At 34.4% G+C, this 19,183-nt stretch overlaps 1 protein-coding gene and 1 long non-coding RNA gene across 2 annotated transcripts; one reads left to right on the plus strand and one right to left on the minus strand.

The window, feature by feature from the left end:
* Nucleotides 1-1,378: 1,378 nt before the first annotated feature.
* Nucleotides 1,379-4,292, minus strand: LOC110704318. Its single transcript, XR_002507904.1, has 3 exons — nucleotides 3,522-4,292; nucleotides 1,786-1,851; nucleotides 1,379-1,579 (listed from the first exon to the last, which is right to left on the minus strand). It is a non-coding gene; the product is annotated as an uncharacterized LOC110704318 (long non-coding RNA).
* A 10,089-nt stretch (nucleotides 4,293-14,381) lies between these two features.
* LOC110704286 lies at nucleotides 14,382-16,705 on the plus strand. Its single transcript, XM_021882077.1, has 4 exons — nucleotides 14,382-15,056; nucleotides 15,288-15,560; nucleotides 15,633-15,925; nucleotides 16,474-16,705. Exons 1-4 carry the CDS (start codon nucleotides 14,382-14,384, stop codon nucleotides 16,703-16,705), a joined length of 1,473 nt encoding a protein of 490 aa, XP_021737769.1.
* The last annotated feature ends 2,478 nt before the right edge of the window (nucleotides 16,706-19,183 follow it).

Raw genomic sequence — 19,183 nt, forward strand, 5'->3', positions numbered from 1 at the left:
GTTGGGCCTTTGGATTGTGAGTTGGAAATTAGTGTGAAAATGGTATCCGTGTTTGAAAAGTGAGTACCTTGAGGCTTTTAGGAACAACAAGTGTTTAACCATTATATATTTACTTATTATATGGTGGTAGGTGTGACATATGACTTTACGCGTGTGTAATTTACGAAAAACAAACATGTGGAACAATACCCTTTTTGATAATGACAAAAGGGGGAAGAATATGTATGATGCTTATGGTATGCAGTAGTTAAGTCTAAAGTTCTTATGCATCATGATCTTTGATAGTATATATTGAAAATGATGTGTATTGCTAGTTTCTTATTATGTGAAGTTCCTTTATATGTTCCTAACTTGTTTTAATGTTATTTCCTTGAAGAATTAGGCCAGGGGAAATAAATGTACAACGATTTGTCCTTTAATGTGTGATAAGCATCATTAGTTTGTCATCATCAAAAAGGGGGAAATTGTTGAGTACTTAGGTTTTGATGTTTGTAAATTAATGATGATATCTATTTAACGTGTTTGTTAAGTTGTGCATAGATAGAACAAGTTATGCTTGGAACAAGGTACAAGGAATGAGAATTATATGGTTTCCAAAAAAAAAAAAAAATTATATGTTACCAGTGAATTATATTGATTTATTAAATCGTTTACCTCCTCAAATCTCTTCCTAATTAGGTACGTTGCAAGTAATCTGAAATGGATGAAGTATATCCTAATAAAATTATGTGTATATCTACACTACTACATAACTAACCTTAAGTAACACCCAAAAAGTGTTACATAAAGTGGTAAAAGTGTTATTATAGACAATAGGTAACACTTTAGTGGGTGATACATCCGCCCATGTTACCTAAGGTCTTATGTAACACTTTGGGTAGCGTATGGTAACACTTTTAAAAGTGTTACTATAAACCCTCTTATGTAACACTTTTTTATACTATTAGTATCATTTTTAAAGTGTTACTTTTTATTTCTTATGTATCACTTACTCATTTTTAGTAACATTTTTCAATATTACAGTAACACTTTATCCGACATTATGTATCACTTTTGCGAACTAATGTAACACTTTGTTGATTATAAGGTAACATTTTTTAATCATCTTTTGACGTATAGTATCACTATATTCGACATTATGTATCACTTTTTGCAAATTAATGTAACACCTTATTAATTAATTAGGTAACATTTTTTTATTATATTTTTTTTGTGCCACATATTATTATTATCAAAACCAGCTTAGGGCACCAGTTTTGAACCAGTGCCTTTTTGGGGGTTGCCCATGACAGAGGTTATGGACACCGGTTCAAGGGTCTTTAAGGGCACCAGTTTTCCCCTTAATCTGATGCCCTTTATGCCTAAAAAAAAATCGATAAACAAACTTAGATATTTTTATTAATAAATGCTTGTAGTGTAACAATTTCATCAAAAAAATATAAAATATAAATAAACTACAATGCTTAAGGCTAGGTAGCAGTAAAGCACAACATAAGTAGCAACAGTGCTGAACTAGGCCATGATCATTCACAGTCTCCTCAGCACCTTCCTCTGCTGCCTCCCTTTTTGCGAGTACTGGCTGTTGGGATGGGAGTCACATCCTCAGTACAAAGTTCGTCAAATAAAATGGAAATGCTAAGCATACTTAAACAAAAAGTTCATTAATTATTCACAACAATCTCAGTTATGAAAATCTACAATTATCCATAGTATAAGAGTTTGTAAGTTCACTATAATCTCAGTTAAAGTTCAGAATGACAACAATTAAGAATGAAAAATTTTCACCTTTATAGCTTCACAAGTTTTGTTAGTAGGTTGGATAAAGTGTACTGGATATAGGGTGGTTGTGTCCTGCAAAAAAAAAAAAAAAAAAAAAAAAAAAAAAAGAAAAAGGAAATTAAGTTAGAAGCCCAATTAAAGGATGAAAAAGTATAAAACATAACACCTTGACCAAGTCATTTACTCTAATTATGAACAAATGTTATTGCTGATATAATGCCAGATATAAGAGGCAAGATGAATTCTAATATACCCTATCAAGATTATAATTTCTAAATTGATCAATGGATAGTCCAGAAACTGATTTAAAAGGAAGAGACTCAGGTTCAAGAACCACGTGACAAGCATTGATTGAGATCATACTTCACGCCACTCTTTCGCAAGCCCCTGTTGTTCGTGTGCTTAATAGCCATTGTTGAAGAGCTTAGATAATCATTTAAGGGAGAAAGTGAGAGATAGAGGTGAGTGGATTGAGAATAATCAAGGGAATATACTATAGAAAAGCCCATAAAACTTCAGAGTTCAGAAACCCATATGTTAATGTGAAATAATAGATTCTAAACCTAGCCTCTGAACCAAGCCCGGCCAGACATAACATTGATCCAGCAACCAACATACACCTCACAACCGACATTCAACAACCATTTATCCTAAATCAGTTTCTGTATAGAATCAATACAAGCTTACACATGCATAAATTAAATTACATAAATCATGGCTTCTAAATCAAATTTATAAAATCTACAAAATCTGAAATTTAACAATTGATTTGACTTAACAGGCTTCTCATCTATTGGCAAAGAATATTGTTGTGTTCAACAGCAGCAGGCAAAACATTTTAGATTCTAATTTAACAAATATGTGGCTAGTGCTTTCTTAGAACATTTATGCACAAGCATGCAAATTTGATGACTAATACAACACACACTCAAAAGAATACATAAGTTCTTCATAATGCATAATGCATAAATGAAAAAAATAGCACTAAACATAAGCTATCTCGCAGAGATACATCACTACCATTGACAATATCAATAAAGCGTTAAAATCAATACTATAATATCAATACAATTACTACAATACACTTTGAACAAAAATCGAGCTCTTAAATAAGTGTAAAAAGACTTGAACTAGTAAATAAAAGTAAGCAAATTTAGAAATAGGAGGGGCAAAACAAAAGCACCTTAATGATTGGTTCTTCACTGGAATAATAATTGTCCATCAAAAGGACACGAAGAGCAGCAAGTTGCTTCTTCAGTTCGTCTCATAAAACAAGTAAATGATACATAATAGCTCCTTCTTATTCTCATCTAGTCATCTTTCCCCAAAACCCATATCAATAGTCATATATAATCCACTTTTTAGCATTTCCGAAACCAAATTCAATCAAAATTTCACAACATCATCACATCATTTCGTAGTAGTATTATGATAATATCAAGAATGCATCCACTCAAGTTCCAAATATTCAACATTCTTAAACAATTTCATCTATAACACTCAAAATTCTATAAATTAAAATTAAAAAATTAAAAAAAAAAAAAAAAAAAAAAAAACAATTTCAAGCTTGATTGCGCTACGCAATGTAAAAAATCAAAGCACAAACAACATTTAATTATGAAAATACGCAAACATATTACAAATCAGGTTAATTTCGAAAATGCGAATTACAGAACAATAAATCAAATACTCCAAAAATTATCAAATTTCAAATGCAATTAGAACAGGAGAAGAAATCTAACCGATAAAATTCGATGGATTTGAGCTCACTAGAAGAAATCATGTTGTTTAGACAATATTTTTGCTAATATTGTGGAAATTGAAGAGTGAGAATGAAAATTGGGATCTGTTGAGTGAAAATTGAGGAGAGAGGGAGGGATTTCCGGCAGCAGCAGTAGCTGCATCATACGAAGACGGCGTTTTCAATGGCTCGTCGTCCCTTCTTCGCCGCCGAATTGATCTCGTCAGCTGTATTTTTGGTTGTTTTCTTGCGGTTTGATAGTTCGATTGAGTCGAAGCTAGGGTTTGGGTTTGGTTGTTGAGTTCTTGTTAAGAAGCTAGAGTTTGGTGAGGAGTAAGGATCTAACAATTGGGGTAAAATTTCAGAGAGATTTTGAGCCTTTCCATTGATGAAGAAGATGGAAAGTGTGAATCGCAGAGATGGATGGAGAAAAGAGGGAAAAGTGAAAGAGAGGAGAGAGAGAGAGAGTTAGGCAATTCAAGGGTCCTTTTTTTTTTTTTTTTTTTTTTTTTTTTTTTTTTGACAAATACATGAAAGTGTTACTCTATGTAAAGTGTTACTTTGAAGTGTTACATACAAGTGCTACCTATTATCTAAGTGTTACAAAAGTGCTACCTAAATATCTATTTATATCTTGACTTATAAAGTGTTACCACAAGGTGTTACATTAGGCCAACTTTGTAGTAGTGCTAGTTTTGACACAGTACGTAGAATGGTGGGAATCAAACTCATGTGCGCTTATGTTGTGGTAGCTATAGCAATATGGATGGTGCTTGAACCAACTCTCGCAGCATCAGATTTAACCTTCGACATCGAAGGTGCTACAGCAGATACCTACTCACAATTGTTGACCGATGTGCGTAACAAAGTGAAGGATGATAAATTTGTATATGGCGGCCGCAAAGATATACCAGTAATGGCTGCACCTTCAGCAGCAAAAAAGTATCTTTTTGTCGATTTTACGGCATCAGAGGGAAGGACAATCACAATTGCTGTGAATTTAAGTAAATATTTTAATTTATATGTGATTGCTTATCTTGACAAAACTAATGGAAACTTTAGATCACATATTTTTAAGGATCTTCCCAACGATGTTAAAACGAAATCTCTTTCCAGAGGCAAAAGGTAAAGCTAATCGTCTAGTTATGAATTATAAAAGTACATATGCTGAGGTTGAGAGTAAAGCAGGTTCTAGAGCCAATTTGGGATTGGGAAAACAGCCACTAAAAATATTCCTTAACAATTGTTTATGGGAAGCCCGTTGTTGATACGTGTGAAGCTCGATTTATGCTCGTTATTATGCAAATGCTTTCCGTGGCAACACGATTTGCATTTATCGAGCAAATGATTGTGCGAAAATTTGAGAAAAAAATTGAAGAATGTTATAAACCCGACTTTAAAACGATCGAATTAGAAGCGAGTTGGCAGAAGATCACTGTAGGAATTAAGAATTCTAAGGGAGGTGTAGTCTCGCCGCCGCTAAATTTAAGGTGTCCTAACAATGAGCCTTGGATAGTGTCCAGTGTCGATAAAATTGCTAAAGACATGGGGCTTCTAATGTACGAAGGCGCTACTACGACCGATAACAACCGAGTATCTCTAGCACTTGTCATCAATAAACTACAAAGGCATTTCAACTAGTTCATGACTTTTTTTAAAGCCAACAATGGTGATGATGATTATGAGGCTGAACTGTGAAACTAGCCTAAGGATTTGCTAAAGTTTTATTGTGTATGACATTCGTTCATGCATGCTGAGTAGAAGTTGTGTGATCATGATGTTATTGTGTTAATTAAGTGTAATAAGGCAACAATATGTTGAGTATGTATTGCGTGTAATCCCCATTTCCTAAATAAAAACAAAATTTAATGACCATCTCAAATAATTTTGTTGCCTTTTATAATAGTAAGAGTTTAGTTTTGTGGCTTCTCATAGCTGAGACTTCTATTTTACTAATACTAAAACAAAACGTTGTTGACATCATCAAGCCCCTCCCTATCCTATGTGTCGCTTCCTCATAAAAAAATTTCCCGCCAATTAAATGTATGATATCATTATTGATTTTTTTTATTTTTTAAAAAAATCTGATTTACAATTTTATAGATAAGCTCAATCATTGTTTAACTGATTTTATGGATAATGTCAATCTTTGATTTCTTCAAAATACTCATTTGATTATGGAATAAATAAATTAAGAGAAAGAGAAAAAAAAAGTAAAAATTTATAATCCTGCTATTACTTATTTCATATACTACCTCCGTTAAATATTAGTTGCAATTTTGGAATATTTTATATCTCACAATAATACACCAAAGTTGCAACTAATATTTAACGGAGGTAGTTATATAAATTACTTATCATCATTGATAGAGTATATAAACCGATCTTGGGCTTCAACCATTAGTTTAAGTTTTTGATTGAGTTGGTCCTTTAACATGATATCAAGAGCTAGCATGATACAATGGTCACGAGTTCAAATCTCATCTCCCCTCCTTTCAAAGTGGAATATTAAGCATTGGGTATGGTAGGGCCCATGCTACATCTACACTTCAAGCCCAATGGGCTTTCATGTGAGGGGCGTGATAGAGTATATAAACCGATCTTGGGCTGAAAATTTTTGTCTACACCCCGAAGTAGGCAGAGATGCCTTCACCCCCACTTCTTCCTAATGACGTCATCTTGGTTGTTTTTTTCCGTTCTGAATTACCTATAAAATGTTCATTTTCATCACTATAAATGTTCACTTTTGTATTATTAAATGTTCATTTATGTAGACTAATTATTAAATGTTCAATTATGCTAATACAACATGAAATATTTAAATTATTGTAGTTTTGTATTTGTGTTTCTAGATGACTATTTATAGTAGTACTCAAGGACAAAGAAAAAGTTCATTTCCTTCTCAATAAAATCAAAATGAAATTGTATACCACCAAAAATTGAACAAATGGATATTAAACGATACAATACAATTCCACATATATTATCAAACACAATAAATTTCTCGATCCAAATTCGAAAAATTCAAGCTTGTGTTATTGGTTCATGTTACAGCGACTTCATGCCTTCTTGGTTTCCATCTTTTTGTCATCTTCCTTTTTTTCCTTGCTATTGTGTGGTCTAACTCACTATGTGCACGATTCTTATTTAACTAAAAAAAAACTGTATTAGATTTGAGCAAGAATAAATGTTGTAAATGAACCAATTTTCATATGTATATAAACATGGATAAGTATAAAAATTGACAAGATTGATATGAAAATTAACATCTATCTGTATATAAATGAATATATATTAATATATAAATGAAAATATATAGTGGAAATGATCATCTATTAATATGAAAATGAACAACCATCAATACATGAATGAACATATTTACGTAATTCAATATGAATATGAATATAAAGGAACATATATTAGTTTGAAAATGACCATAAAAGATAATGATCAATGTACATATACATATACATAAAATATATACATAAATAAACATTCTTGAAGCTATCAATATGTGATTGACTATACATCCATATGAGAAAAGACGTATATTGAAATTCAAAATTAAAATGAACCTGGAATATTTGAAGAAAATGACAAAATCATGAACATTTATTCAAAATTTTATATGTTAATACGTCAAATTGTGAATGGCCATATACTATTATGTGATTAAACATCTACCAAAATAAAAATAAACATTTATCAATATATTTTTCCACTCCAAACTATGATATGACAGTATACTAATATGTAAATGAACGTTTATCAAAATGGAAATGAACATGCATTAAAAAATATATATATAAACTCACTACGAACCAAATTTATAAATACTTATATTCCTCCACAATCTTTGTTTTTCTTCTCTGAAAGTGTTTTCTTTATTCTGCAAAAAAAAAATTAAAAAATAAAATAAAAAATAAATTAAAGAATGTATTGGTTTAATTTACTAGTTTTAGAACAAAAATTACTAAAATGTACTATAGTATTATACTTATTACGTTGATACAATTTCCATGGTTGATGTTTCGATTATGTTCTCGAAATACAATCGATCGCAACAAAAAAATAGTAAAACCTAGAGTTTATACTCCTTTTTTGTTCCAAACTTGAAGAAAATAACTTACTCTTTTCGAATTTCGCCTTTGTTTTGTTGAATTTCGAAGTGATTGAACAATTTCTTATGATAATTTTGTAATAATTTTGTCATTAAAGTTTTTTATTATGAGAGAGAAAATGGTTGAGAAATGGGTGAGAATAGAGAAAATGGCTGAGAAATGGGTGAGGAGAGAGAAAATGCAAATGGAGGTTTTGTTTTAATTTTTTTTTTTTTTTTAAAAAATATATATATGGAGTAAAAGCAATTAGTGTGCAGTATATATGGAGGTAAAGGGGTTAAACGTAGCGTTTTGATGGGGGGTGTAGGTAAAGCTCCCTACCCTAGAGTGTAGGGATAGATAATTAATCCTAGGCTTCAACAATTAGCTTAACCTTTTGGTTAATTTGGTCTTTTAACAATCATCATGCAACGCGTGGATACTAATCAAGTTGTTTATGTATGAAAATATTTGCTTAATCGGCACTCTAACATTTTGGCGTTGTATAACACATCACACACAATTAGGGGTGTGCAAAAAAGGACCGAGACTGGAAACCGGACTGGGACCGGGACCGGACCGGACCGTTGGATTCCGGGTCGATCTTCGGTCCTCACAAATTGGTGATTCTGGGTTTCCGGTCCGGTCCGGGTAAAAACCGGAATGGACCGGAAAATGTATTTTTTTTTATTTTTTGGGTGAAAATTTTTAATTTTATGTTTAAATTTCTAAAAAATAGGTACAAAACTTATAAAGTCTAGGTGTAAAATAGAAAAGCACGCAAACAAAAAACAAGACGTCATAAAATGATGTATATAAAGATATTAAAATGCAAAAAAAAGAAAAGAAAAGAATATAACCGGTCCAAAACCAAACCGGATCGGAATAAACAGGTCTAGACCGAAACCCGGACCGGTTGATTACGGTCTGATCTACGGTCCGCACAAACAGGTGATTCCGGGTTCCGGTCCATTTCGGTCCGATTTTGGACCGGTGCACAGCCCTACACACAATACAATGAGGTCTACTCATGCGCAGTAGATATAATTAAAAAAATAAATAAATAAATGACCTACACATCGACTAAGATCTTATGACAGGTTATACCTAAAATAAATTAATAATTGAAAAAATTTAAATACCCTATGGGTTGAGCTCATGGATCAAACTGTGATGTTTACCTACCATTTTATTAAACTGAATTATTGTATTCACAAATGCTTAGTTAACCTATTACTCTGTATTACGGAGTACTTATTAGGCCTGAATCCATTATTATTATTATTATTATTATTATTATTATTATTATTATTATTATTATTATTATTATTATTATTATTATTTTCTCAATAAAATGTAATTGATTTTGTAATTTCTCAGAGCCCTCTTCCTACAAATATCATTGTCCTTCATTTCTTCCTCTATTTAAAAGTCAAGCATGTTTTCAATTAGGATATTTTTTATTTTAACACCTGACAAAAATCTGAAAATGGGTTTTAACATCCGCCAAAAAACAAAAACGTATTTTAACACCAAACAAATGTTACAAAAAAGGTTTTTACCACCACTTAACGGTCTCCGTCCAAAAATTCCGTTAAGTGGGGTCCACAGTGACACGTTTCACCATTTTACTTGTTTTCAAAAAATAAAAATTTAAAAAAAAAAAAGAAAAAATAAAAAAAATAAAAAGAAAAAAAAGATTTTTTTTTTTAAAAAAACTCAAACGACCAGCAGGCAGCCAGCCACCAACGGTGGCCCTTCTCCCCAGCCAACTCCCGAACCACCCCCTCCCAGCCCCCCGCCACCGGGTTTCGCCACCGAACCAGCCCTAACACCGGAAATCGGCGTACCCTCGCTTTCCAAAAAACCAAAACCGGTTCCTCCTCCCTTCCCGCAGCCCAGAAATCGGGAACCGCCACCAACATTGAACCATTCCCCCACCTTCGAAATCAGTCCCGACAACTACGGTTTTGGGGCTAAGTTGGGGTGGGTTTCGGGATCCGGTGAAGTTTGGGTGTTCGAAGGTGAGGTTGGGTATCGGGTTAGTGGTTAGGTGGGGTTGGTCGTTTCTGATTCAGGGGTGGTGGGGTTGGCCGTTTCCGCAACCTTTCTTCCCCAAAAACGGCGACGAATTCGGCCATTAATGGCTGAAATCGGCCGGTTTTGGGGCTGAGTGGCCTTAATCGGCCGTTTCGGCCATCAATGCCCGAATTCGTAGCCGTTGTTGGAGTAACAACCATAAAATCAGAGCACATCGAAAATCAGAGCAAATCGAAATTCATGGCTGGTGATGGCAGTGGTGGGGCTAGGGTGGTTTAGGGATGCGGGAAAAAGGGTGGGGATGGGTTTAGGTCGCTGGGGGGGGGGGGGAGGTGGTGCGCCGGTGGCTGCGTCAGCGACTGTGGGTCAAGGTGAAGAAGAAGGTGGCAGTGGTGGGGAGGTGGTGGCTTGGGCTAGGGTGGCTGGGTAGTTTTAGGTTTTTTTTATTTTTATTTTTATTTTTTTTGTTTTTTTTATTTATTTTTTTTTTCTTTTTTGGCCAATAATAAAGTGTCACGTGGCTCATGACCCCACTTAACGGATTCCTAAACAAAATCAGTTAAGTGGTGGTAAAAACCATTTTTATAGTTTGTCTGATGTTAAAATACATTTTTTTTTTTTGGTGTTAAAAACCATTTTTGGGTTTTTGTCATTTCTTTTGTTTAGTTGAGTATCAATTGTATGTTGATCACTTTTTCCTATTATAATAAGTTTTTTGGTTGAATTTTTATAGCCAATTCAAATGTTTATCCTTATTATGAGATAAGTTTGTGACTAGATTCAATTCATTGATTGATGAGCACATTTAAGGGTGTACATAAACGAGACCGGACCTGAAAACCGACCTGAATTGGACTTGTTGAGACCGGACCTGATCCGGACTTGTAGATTCAGGTCCGATCCCGGTCCTTGAAATTCAGGGATTTCGGATCCAGTCTAAAACCGGGGGAGTAAAATTGTGTTTTAAAATATTTTTTTTTTTTTAAAAGTTGAAATACAGCTTGTTTAGTTGTTTGTAACCCTAAAAAAATAACTTCAGTGTTCAGCCGTCACTGCTCTTCTCTCATTTCTCCACTTCTCCTCTTCTTCCTCTCCTCTCAAAGTCAGAGGTAGTGCTTCAGCCGTCACTTCAGTCTTCAAATCGACCTCGCTGGTAGTGCTTCGCCATCGCTGGACGCCATCGACCTCGCTGGTAGTGCTTCGCCATCGCCAGACAGATTGTCAGATCCCTCTGTATTAGCAGATTGTCGAAGGATGTATTAGCAAAGTCTGCATCAATGCAAATCCCTTTATCCCTGTGCTCAGGTCATAACCTGTGACGCAAGTTAGAACCTGGTCCGTGGAAGTAAGGTGTCAGAGAAAGCCCAAGGCCCACGACCCAGAGAGTGCCTTCGTCTTCACCGTAACATTTTCTAATACTGTCCCATTTGAAGAGTATCCATGTACCTTTTTGTTTAATTGGTTTTGATGTGTTAGAAAATTGGTTTAATTGTTTTTGATGTGTTTTTGATATAATTGGTTTAAATTGGTTTTGATGTGCTGGTGAGGGTGGGTTTTCTTCCTTAGGTTTGTACTTTGCAGTTTCGAGTTTGTACGAAAATAAGAAAGAAAGAAGACGAAGACTGATTTTTGTTTTTTACTTGGGATTTTTTTTTTCTTGATATTTGGTTTCTTTTAAATTTGGTTAAAATATAAAACAGGTCTATTCAGGTCATAGAGCTATTAATAACAATAAACATGACACTATTTTATAAAGAACTAGCACATTGTTAAATAATATTATTTATCTCCGTGTTATTTGATTGTTAGTGAAATGTATTTTTATTTGTGTCATAATGTTCATTGTTTACTGTGAAATATTCTTTAAATTCTGTCTTTAGATTATGGTGGGTGAATATAAATAATGTTCATTACATAATATATATTATCATGTTCTTTTTTAATATTATGGATGTTCTTTAGATATACAAAAAGAACATAAAGCTGGATGTTCTTTGTAAAATAGCTATATGTTCTTTACAAAACAGTTATATGTTCTTTACAAAACAACTATATGTTCATTGCACCTTCTTTAAAAAAATAAAAAATAAAAAATCTGGATGTACCATGCTTGGTACATCCACCTCTACAAAGAAAAGGCATTTCCAATAACGTATTGTCAAAATTGGGCTCAACAGCACGAACTTTAATTATTAAGGTGCACGTGGCAACATGAATTTTGACTAGGAGTTGTAACAACACCAACTTCTTCATCGAATACACAAAATATCATAAATGAAACCCGACATCAGAGTTTTTCTCGAAGATGTGGAATCTTTAATATATTATTAACTTTTTGCAAATTTTGACCTCATATTTAGTGCTTAAGGTCTAATTGACCCTAGACCATAACCGAGACATTTTATAGCACACAAATTAATGTGTTTTTGGTAAGTTTTGCTAAATTTGATCACAAAATTGACCCTTGCAAATTAAATGGCCCTTGAAACCTTGTTTGATCATTTTTTTCTCATGCAATTTAAGGCACGCGATCCAAGATGATGCTTTATTATAATTAAACATTAAAGATAGGAAATTTAAAAAAAAAACCACCTCCAAATACACCATTTTTCTAAATAACCACCCTTTTTTACAAAATTAAAAAAAAACCACCTACAAAACACAAAACCAGTTTGAATCACCACCCCCTCCCACATTCCAGCCTGTTTTTCGACTCAGGGCTCACGTGTCACCACCATATTGGTCAAAAATAAAAAAAAAAATCAAAAAAATTAAAATAAAATTTAATAAAAAAAAATCCCAACCCCCTTCCCCTTCTACTGCAATCCACCGGAAACAACCAACACCACCCAAACCAACCACCTTCGGGACCCAACCCCACCGCAACCAGCCACTACCCTTGTCGGCGAACCCCACCAAAGCCCCATCCCTTCTCGCAAATCCCAGCCGACCCCTCATCGCTGCTGCAAAACCCATATCAACTTCAGCAACTTCGGCCTCCTCCTTCACCGCCACCGACTCAGGTGCTGCTTTTGTTTTTACCTTCTTCTTTGTTGATAATCTTAATCTCTTTTGACAACACAAATTGACATTCATATTCAATCCACAAAAGAATCAGACATTGGAAATGAAGTTCGATAAATTAGGTTTTGAAAATTTGTGTAGTAATTGAAAAAGGGGGAAAACAATGAATTGATTGAAATGGAAGAAAGAGAGACAGAAAGAATACTTGTTTTGTTGGAATCGGCATCTTCGTCAAAGAAAAGGGCCGAAGATTTTAATGGAGGGGGCTGGGGTTTTGCGGCAACGATGGAGGCTGGCTAAGATTTTGTGAGCAGGGTGGGGCCTTGGTGGGGTTCGTGAGCAGGCAGGGATTCAAAACATGGTGGGGTTCGCCGACAAGGGTGGTCGCTAGTTGAGTGAGGGTGGTCCAGAAGGTGGTTGGTTTGGGTGGGGTGTTTCCGGTAGGATGGCAGGAGAAGAGCTGAAGGGGAAGATGGTTGGTATTTTTTAAATTTTATTTTATCATAATTTTATTTAATTTGACCAATATGGTGGTGACACGTGGGCCGTAAGTCGGAAAACAGGCCGGAATATGGGAGGGCGTGGTGATTCCTACTAGTTGTGTGTTTTGCAGGTGGTTTTTTTTTAAATTCGTAAAAAAAAAAGGTGGTTATTTAGAAAAGTGGTGTATTTGGGGGTGGTTTTTTAAAAAATTTCCTTAAAAGATACCATGGCTTCAACAAAATCTCCAGTGGTGGGTTTCATTTTTTGTATTTTATTCACCCAATAAAGAAGTTTGCGCTGTTATAGCTTCTAGTCAAAGTGCATGATGTTACGTGCACCTTGTTAAAAGTGCATGTTGTTGAGGCCAATTTTGCCTAAAAAAATATGAAAAATATGTGAATCATGTTGAAGAAAATAACAAATGAAGTTCACATGTACAATTTCTTAGGACATCAATTATATGCATAAGTACAATAAGAGGACACATGTGTATTTTATTGTAAATGTTTGGCTATATAATAAGAATTTACGTAGTACCATACTACTACAATTTCACCCATCTCCTTTTACTTGTTCTTTACTTCTCCTTTCACTGATCATAAACTTTCTATCAGTAAAAACCTTTAACAAATCACAAATATATTTTTAATTTCTTTTAGTAAAGTGAATCACAATTATATAATTTGGTGAAATATATATAAAGTATATTTTATCATAAGTAGTTGATGTCGTCGCAGCAAAAAAAAAAAAAAAAAAAAAAAAAAAAAAAAAAAAAAAGAGAGAGAGAGAAAAAAGTAGCACTAGGATGTGATATCTGTTATTCCTGGTGTCTGTTTTAATATTATATGTTATTGATGAAAACTAGTTATGATTTGTCATAGTAGCGAGAAAGTGAGCCTTATCAACCTTGTAAATATTGACTATATTGTACCATGTAAAGTTTTTGTTGATTTGACAAATATGATTCAATGTCCAATTGGGCTTGATATTTATATCGCTATCATTTCTATAGTTCGATATATATTTAAAGAGTCTTTCGTATATTATTCATGAGTCACAAAGTGGTTTTGTTCCGGGCCATCTGATTACGGATATTGTGGCTTATGAATGCTTTCATTACCTCACAAAAAAAAAAAGGAAAAAAAGGCTATCTGGGCCTCAAACTTGATATAAGCAAGGCATATGATAGAGTGGAGTGGGAGTTTTTGTAGAAAATGATGTTAAAATTGGGCATGCTGGATAATTTTGTGGCTTTGATTATGAACTGTGTTAGTACTGCCTCGTTTGATGTGCTTGTCGATGGTCAACCGTCAAGGAATTTTAAGTCTAGTCGGGGGCATAGACAAGGTGATCCCATCTCCCCTTTCTTGTTTATTTTGTGTGCGGAAGGTTTGTCAGCTTTGCTTAGAGATGCAGAAAGCAGGAAACTCATTCATGGGGTAAAAATTGGGAGATATGTAAAGCCTATTTCTCACTTATTTTTTGCGGATGATAGCTTGCTTTTTGTGAGAGCGACGGAGGATGAAGTTGATAGTGTGCTTGGGATCCTTTCTACCTATGAGGTGGCTTCGGTTCAGAAACTGAATATGGACAAATCAGAGGTGTCATTTAGCCGAAACATTGAGCAAGAATGGAAAAATATGCTTCAGATGAAGTTCTCTTGTAAAGCTATCGAAGGACATGACAAATATCTTGGTTTACCAACCTACATTGGTGGATCCAAGAAACAAGTTTTTCAGAATATTCAGGATCGGATTTGGAAGAAACTAAAAGGGTGGAAGGAGAAGTTTCTATCTCAAGCCGGGAAAGCAATATTGATTAAATCAATTGTCCAAGCAATCCCGACTTATGCTATGCAATGCTTCCTGATTCCGACAAGTATCTTAGAGGTGGTGGAAAAATGATGCCGACAATTTTTTTGAGGGCAAAAAGGTGAGGAGAAGAAGATATGTTGGGTCGCTTGGGAGAAATTATACTCTTCGAAAAGACAAGGGGGGCTTGGGTTCCGGAATATGAAAAATTTTACAAGGCCCTTTTAGCAAAGCAAGTTTGGCGTATTCTCTCTAATGAAGACTCCCTAATGGATAAGGTTCTTAAGGGAAAATATTTCCCCCACTCAGACGTTATTGGAGGCTAAGATTAGTCCGAATTCGAGTTACACTTGGAGGTCTATTTTGGGTGTTCGTGAGGTCCTTTTGAAAGGTGTAAGGAAGAATGTAGGGGATGGAGCTACTAGCAATATTTGGCATGATACTTGGGTCCCAAACCTCCCTGGTTTCACTGTTGCCTCAAGCCAAAATGATGATGCTCATGAGCTCACCTATGTCCGTCAGTTATGGGATAATAGGGAATGGGATTTAAATGTCCTCAATGCAATTTTTTCCCAAACTGAGGTGAGTAAGATTCGGTGCATTCCCATACCTTTCGTTGATTGAAAAGACTCGTGGACTTGGCACTTTACTAAGGACAGTCAATACTCGGTGAGGAGCGCATATAATTTAATCACTGATGAGCAAAGGCGTGATATGGCGGCTGAGTCAAATAGTGGGTGTTTCTTTGACTGGAGAGTGATTTGGAGTGCTGAAATTCCCCAAAAATTTAAATTGTTTGCTTGGAGAGCTATCAAGAATGTTGTTGTTGCCCGTGGTAACCTTGCTTGTAGAGGTATAGAGGTTGATGTGCTTTGTCCTATGTGTGGAGAATGTAACGAGAGTACGCTGCATATGTTGGTTAAATGTGAAGATGCAAAGATGATTTGGTATACTTCTCCTTTGAGGTTGGATGTGGGGAGATTTGTAGGGGTACATTTTAGAGAGTGGTGCTGCTCGGTGCGTGAGACCTACAAAGATTCGGAGTGGTGGTGTATTTTTTGGTGCATTGCGTGGGGAGTTTGGCTTTGACGCAACAGGTGGGCTTTCTAAAAGAAGAGACTTTATAAAATGGAAGTGATTCGCAAAGCTGTGAGTCTCATGGGAGAATTTGAGTACGCCAAAGAGGTATGTAATATTAATCCACTGCCCCCACCCCCCTCGATTTTTGAGTGTGTTTGGAAGCCTCCCTTGGCTGGTGTAATTAAAATTAATACCGATGCTGCGATATTCTCTCCTAGTGGGGTGGGTTTTGGGGATGTGATGCGTGATGCTGTTGGGGATGTGGTGATTTCAACTTGTCTCAAGGTTGAAGGCTGTTTTGAAGTAGATGTAGTGGAGGCCCTTGCGATGCGTCACGCCTTAAATGTCACAAAGGAGTCAGGCTTCAGAAGTGTGTGCTTGGAGACTGATTGTTTGAAGCTGCTCTACCATTTAGTGAAAGGCATGGTTCCCTCTACGGCATTTGGGACGCGATTGTAAATGATATCTTGCAGCTTGCTCAGCAATGTCAGAGTTGCTCCTTTTCCTTTGTGAAGAGAGGTGGAAACAAAGTTGCACATGCCCTTGCCAAACTATGTAATCAATTTATTGATCTTAGAGTTTGGGTGGAGGATTACCCAAATGATGTAACTGCACTTGTGTTGGCTGATTTAAGCCATATTGTTTGATTAGTAAAAGCTTTTGCTTCCCGTCAAAAAAAAAAAAAGAAAAAAAAAAGTCTAAATTTTGTATTGGAATGCAACAGTCTTTGTGTTGCCTATTTTTAGTCCTTTAAGCCGGTTTTCCTCTCTATGTGTAAACTAGCATGTGTCGAGCCATAAGACGCACCTCCCAAGCATATATATTTGTAAACCTAATTCCATTTAATATGGGCGTTAGAATAATCCATATCTCTTTGAGCGCTTATTTTAGGAATCATAAACTAGTATTATCATTGAGGAAGGACACAACCACCCCCCCCCCCCCCCCCCCCAATTTCATAAAATAGCCCACATAAACCCTCTAGCGGGTGAGCTAAAACCTCTTCAAGAGATGCAACACCGTTGATCACTATCCATTGAACTGTTCATAGATTATCCCTGCTACTATACAACTTTTAAAATTATAGTTGGGATTGTGTAGTTCATATTACTTGTAAATCAGTAAATCTAATAGTCCTTGCAAATCATAGTCCCCAACTCCCTAATCCCTATAGTGTAGCGCTATGAAAATAGTGATCTTATGACTATGCTTTCCATTTTGGCTTTAAGTAGTCAGATACAGTATACAAACCAGTAAACAAATGAATTATTTATGTTTAGTGCTACATGAATGTTAAGACTTCCATAACTCCATGCATATTGCACAATTGTACAAAATCTAGAGATATGTAGTAGATCTTCCGATCCTCGTAACCCCCACAAAGATCACATTTGACATCAATATGTAAAACTCTTCTATCCAAGTTCCCTTTTGTGGTAATGAAATGGTGAAACAATTTCATATATTAGGGCGGTTAAGGCGCGCTAGCCACGCACGTTTGGAAGCTCTTTCGGTTTAATTTATGTCACAACTTTAGTTGTTGGTAGCATTAACGATGGAAAATATATATGTAAGAAAATATTTTTAGGAGTATAAATGTCCACACACTATTTTTAAGAATTTAAAAAAAAGGAATAGTTAACATTAATGAAGGCAAATAAGTAAATTGAATGATATAACCACTTTTCGGATCATTGTATAGGAGAGAAAGTAGTTTGGGAAGATAATTTGCAAATGAAGCTAAAAGGTGAAGTTTTTCTTCACCCTTTGTGAAAATTTTAAAACCTATGTAATTGATGTAAAGGTGTCACTTCGGATCGGGTCAGATTGGATTCGCGGTGAGATCAGGTCGGGTCAGATTAATTTTTAATGTTGAGTCATGCTAAATTATTGTGTTCACACGAGTCGAAATTTAAATTTGTCAAAAACTCAGAGGTATTTGGTAAAAGAAAAAAATCGGTGATATTATCATTACACGAGTAGACATTCATGACTACTTTTGCCCATGTGTATAGCTAATACCTATTAAAATGATTTTATTTTATTATCAAATAAAGTTAAACACTAGCTATCAATAAATTTCAATTTTTTAAATGAATAATGAAAAATAAAAAATATAATAAAGTGACACCTTAAATAATGGAATTATTATCGCTAAAATTTTAAAGAGAAATATAAGATCCTACAACCTCGCGCATACACTCTTCTTATTATTTTTCTTGTCAATTTGTCATTTTTTTTTCTTAGTTTTCCCCTTTATCTCCCTTTTAGTTTCCTCTAATTCTAATAAACATAATTTTAAATTATTAGGAAGAAAAAATATTAATGGGGGGAGGGAAAGAACGATCAAAAGATCGTCGTGAAAAGAGGCTCCAAGAGATTTCGTTGCTTCGTACCATTCCCTATTCAGATCATCGACGGTATTTATCAATATTCAACCCTTTTTTTTCTAATATATATATATATATATATATATATATATATATAACATGAATATATGAAATAAATTTATATTATTTTTTCATATTATATATAGTTAAACTCTATTGTAGATTAGGAGTAAGATCATCCCCTTCCCCTTCCTTTTCCTCTTCCATGGGATATAGATGATTTGTTATTGTGATAATTGTTATTTTTGGTGGAGGTGATGATGTTATTATTGCGTATGTGCTTAAATAGATATACAACCACCTAACTCTAACAAATAAATAAAGATAAATTCTTATTAAAAAAAAAAAAAAAAAAGGAAGGTATATATGAAATTATGCTACATTGATTTTTTTCCTGACAAATAATCATGCATGTCTCCCTTTTCTTAAGATGATGACCAGATTTAATTCATCAAATTAAATCAAAAAAAAGAAAATTTATTACCCTGATATTATTGGTATAAGTATTATATTAAAATCTAATGGATAAAACTTATTTTTATTGTCATAAAATATATATATTCAACATTATGTTATAATTTTCTTATTTTAGGGGATCAACTATTTTGTGGCACTCACATTATTCTCTTTGATAGCAAAATTGGTCTTAGATTGCAAAATCGTATTATTCTACTAGTTAAGAAATTTGGTCAATCGCCTAATGAAATTTATAAATAAATTGTGTTTATTTTTTAT

Source organism: Chenopodium quinoa, unplaced genomic scaffold (genome assembly GCF_001683475.1).
Source record: "Chenopodium quinoa cultivar QQ74 unplaced genomic scaffold, ASM168347v1, whole genome shotgun sequence".
Taxonomy (NCBI): Eukaryota; Viridiplantae; Streptophyta; class Magnoliopsida; order Caryophyllales; family Amaranthaceae; genus Chenopodium; species Chenopodium quinoa.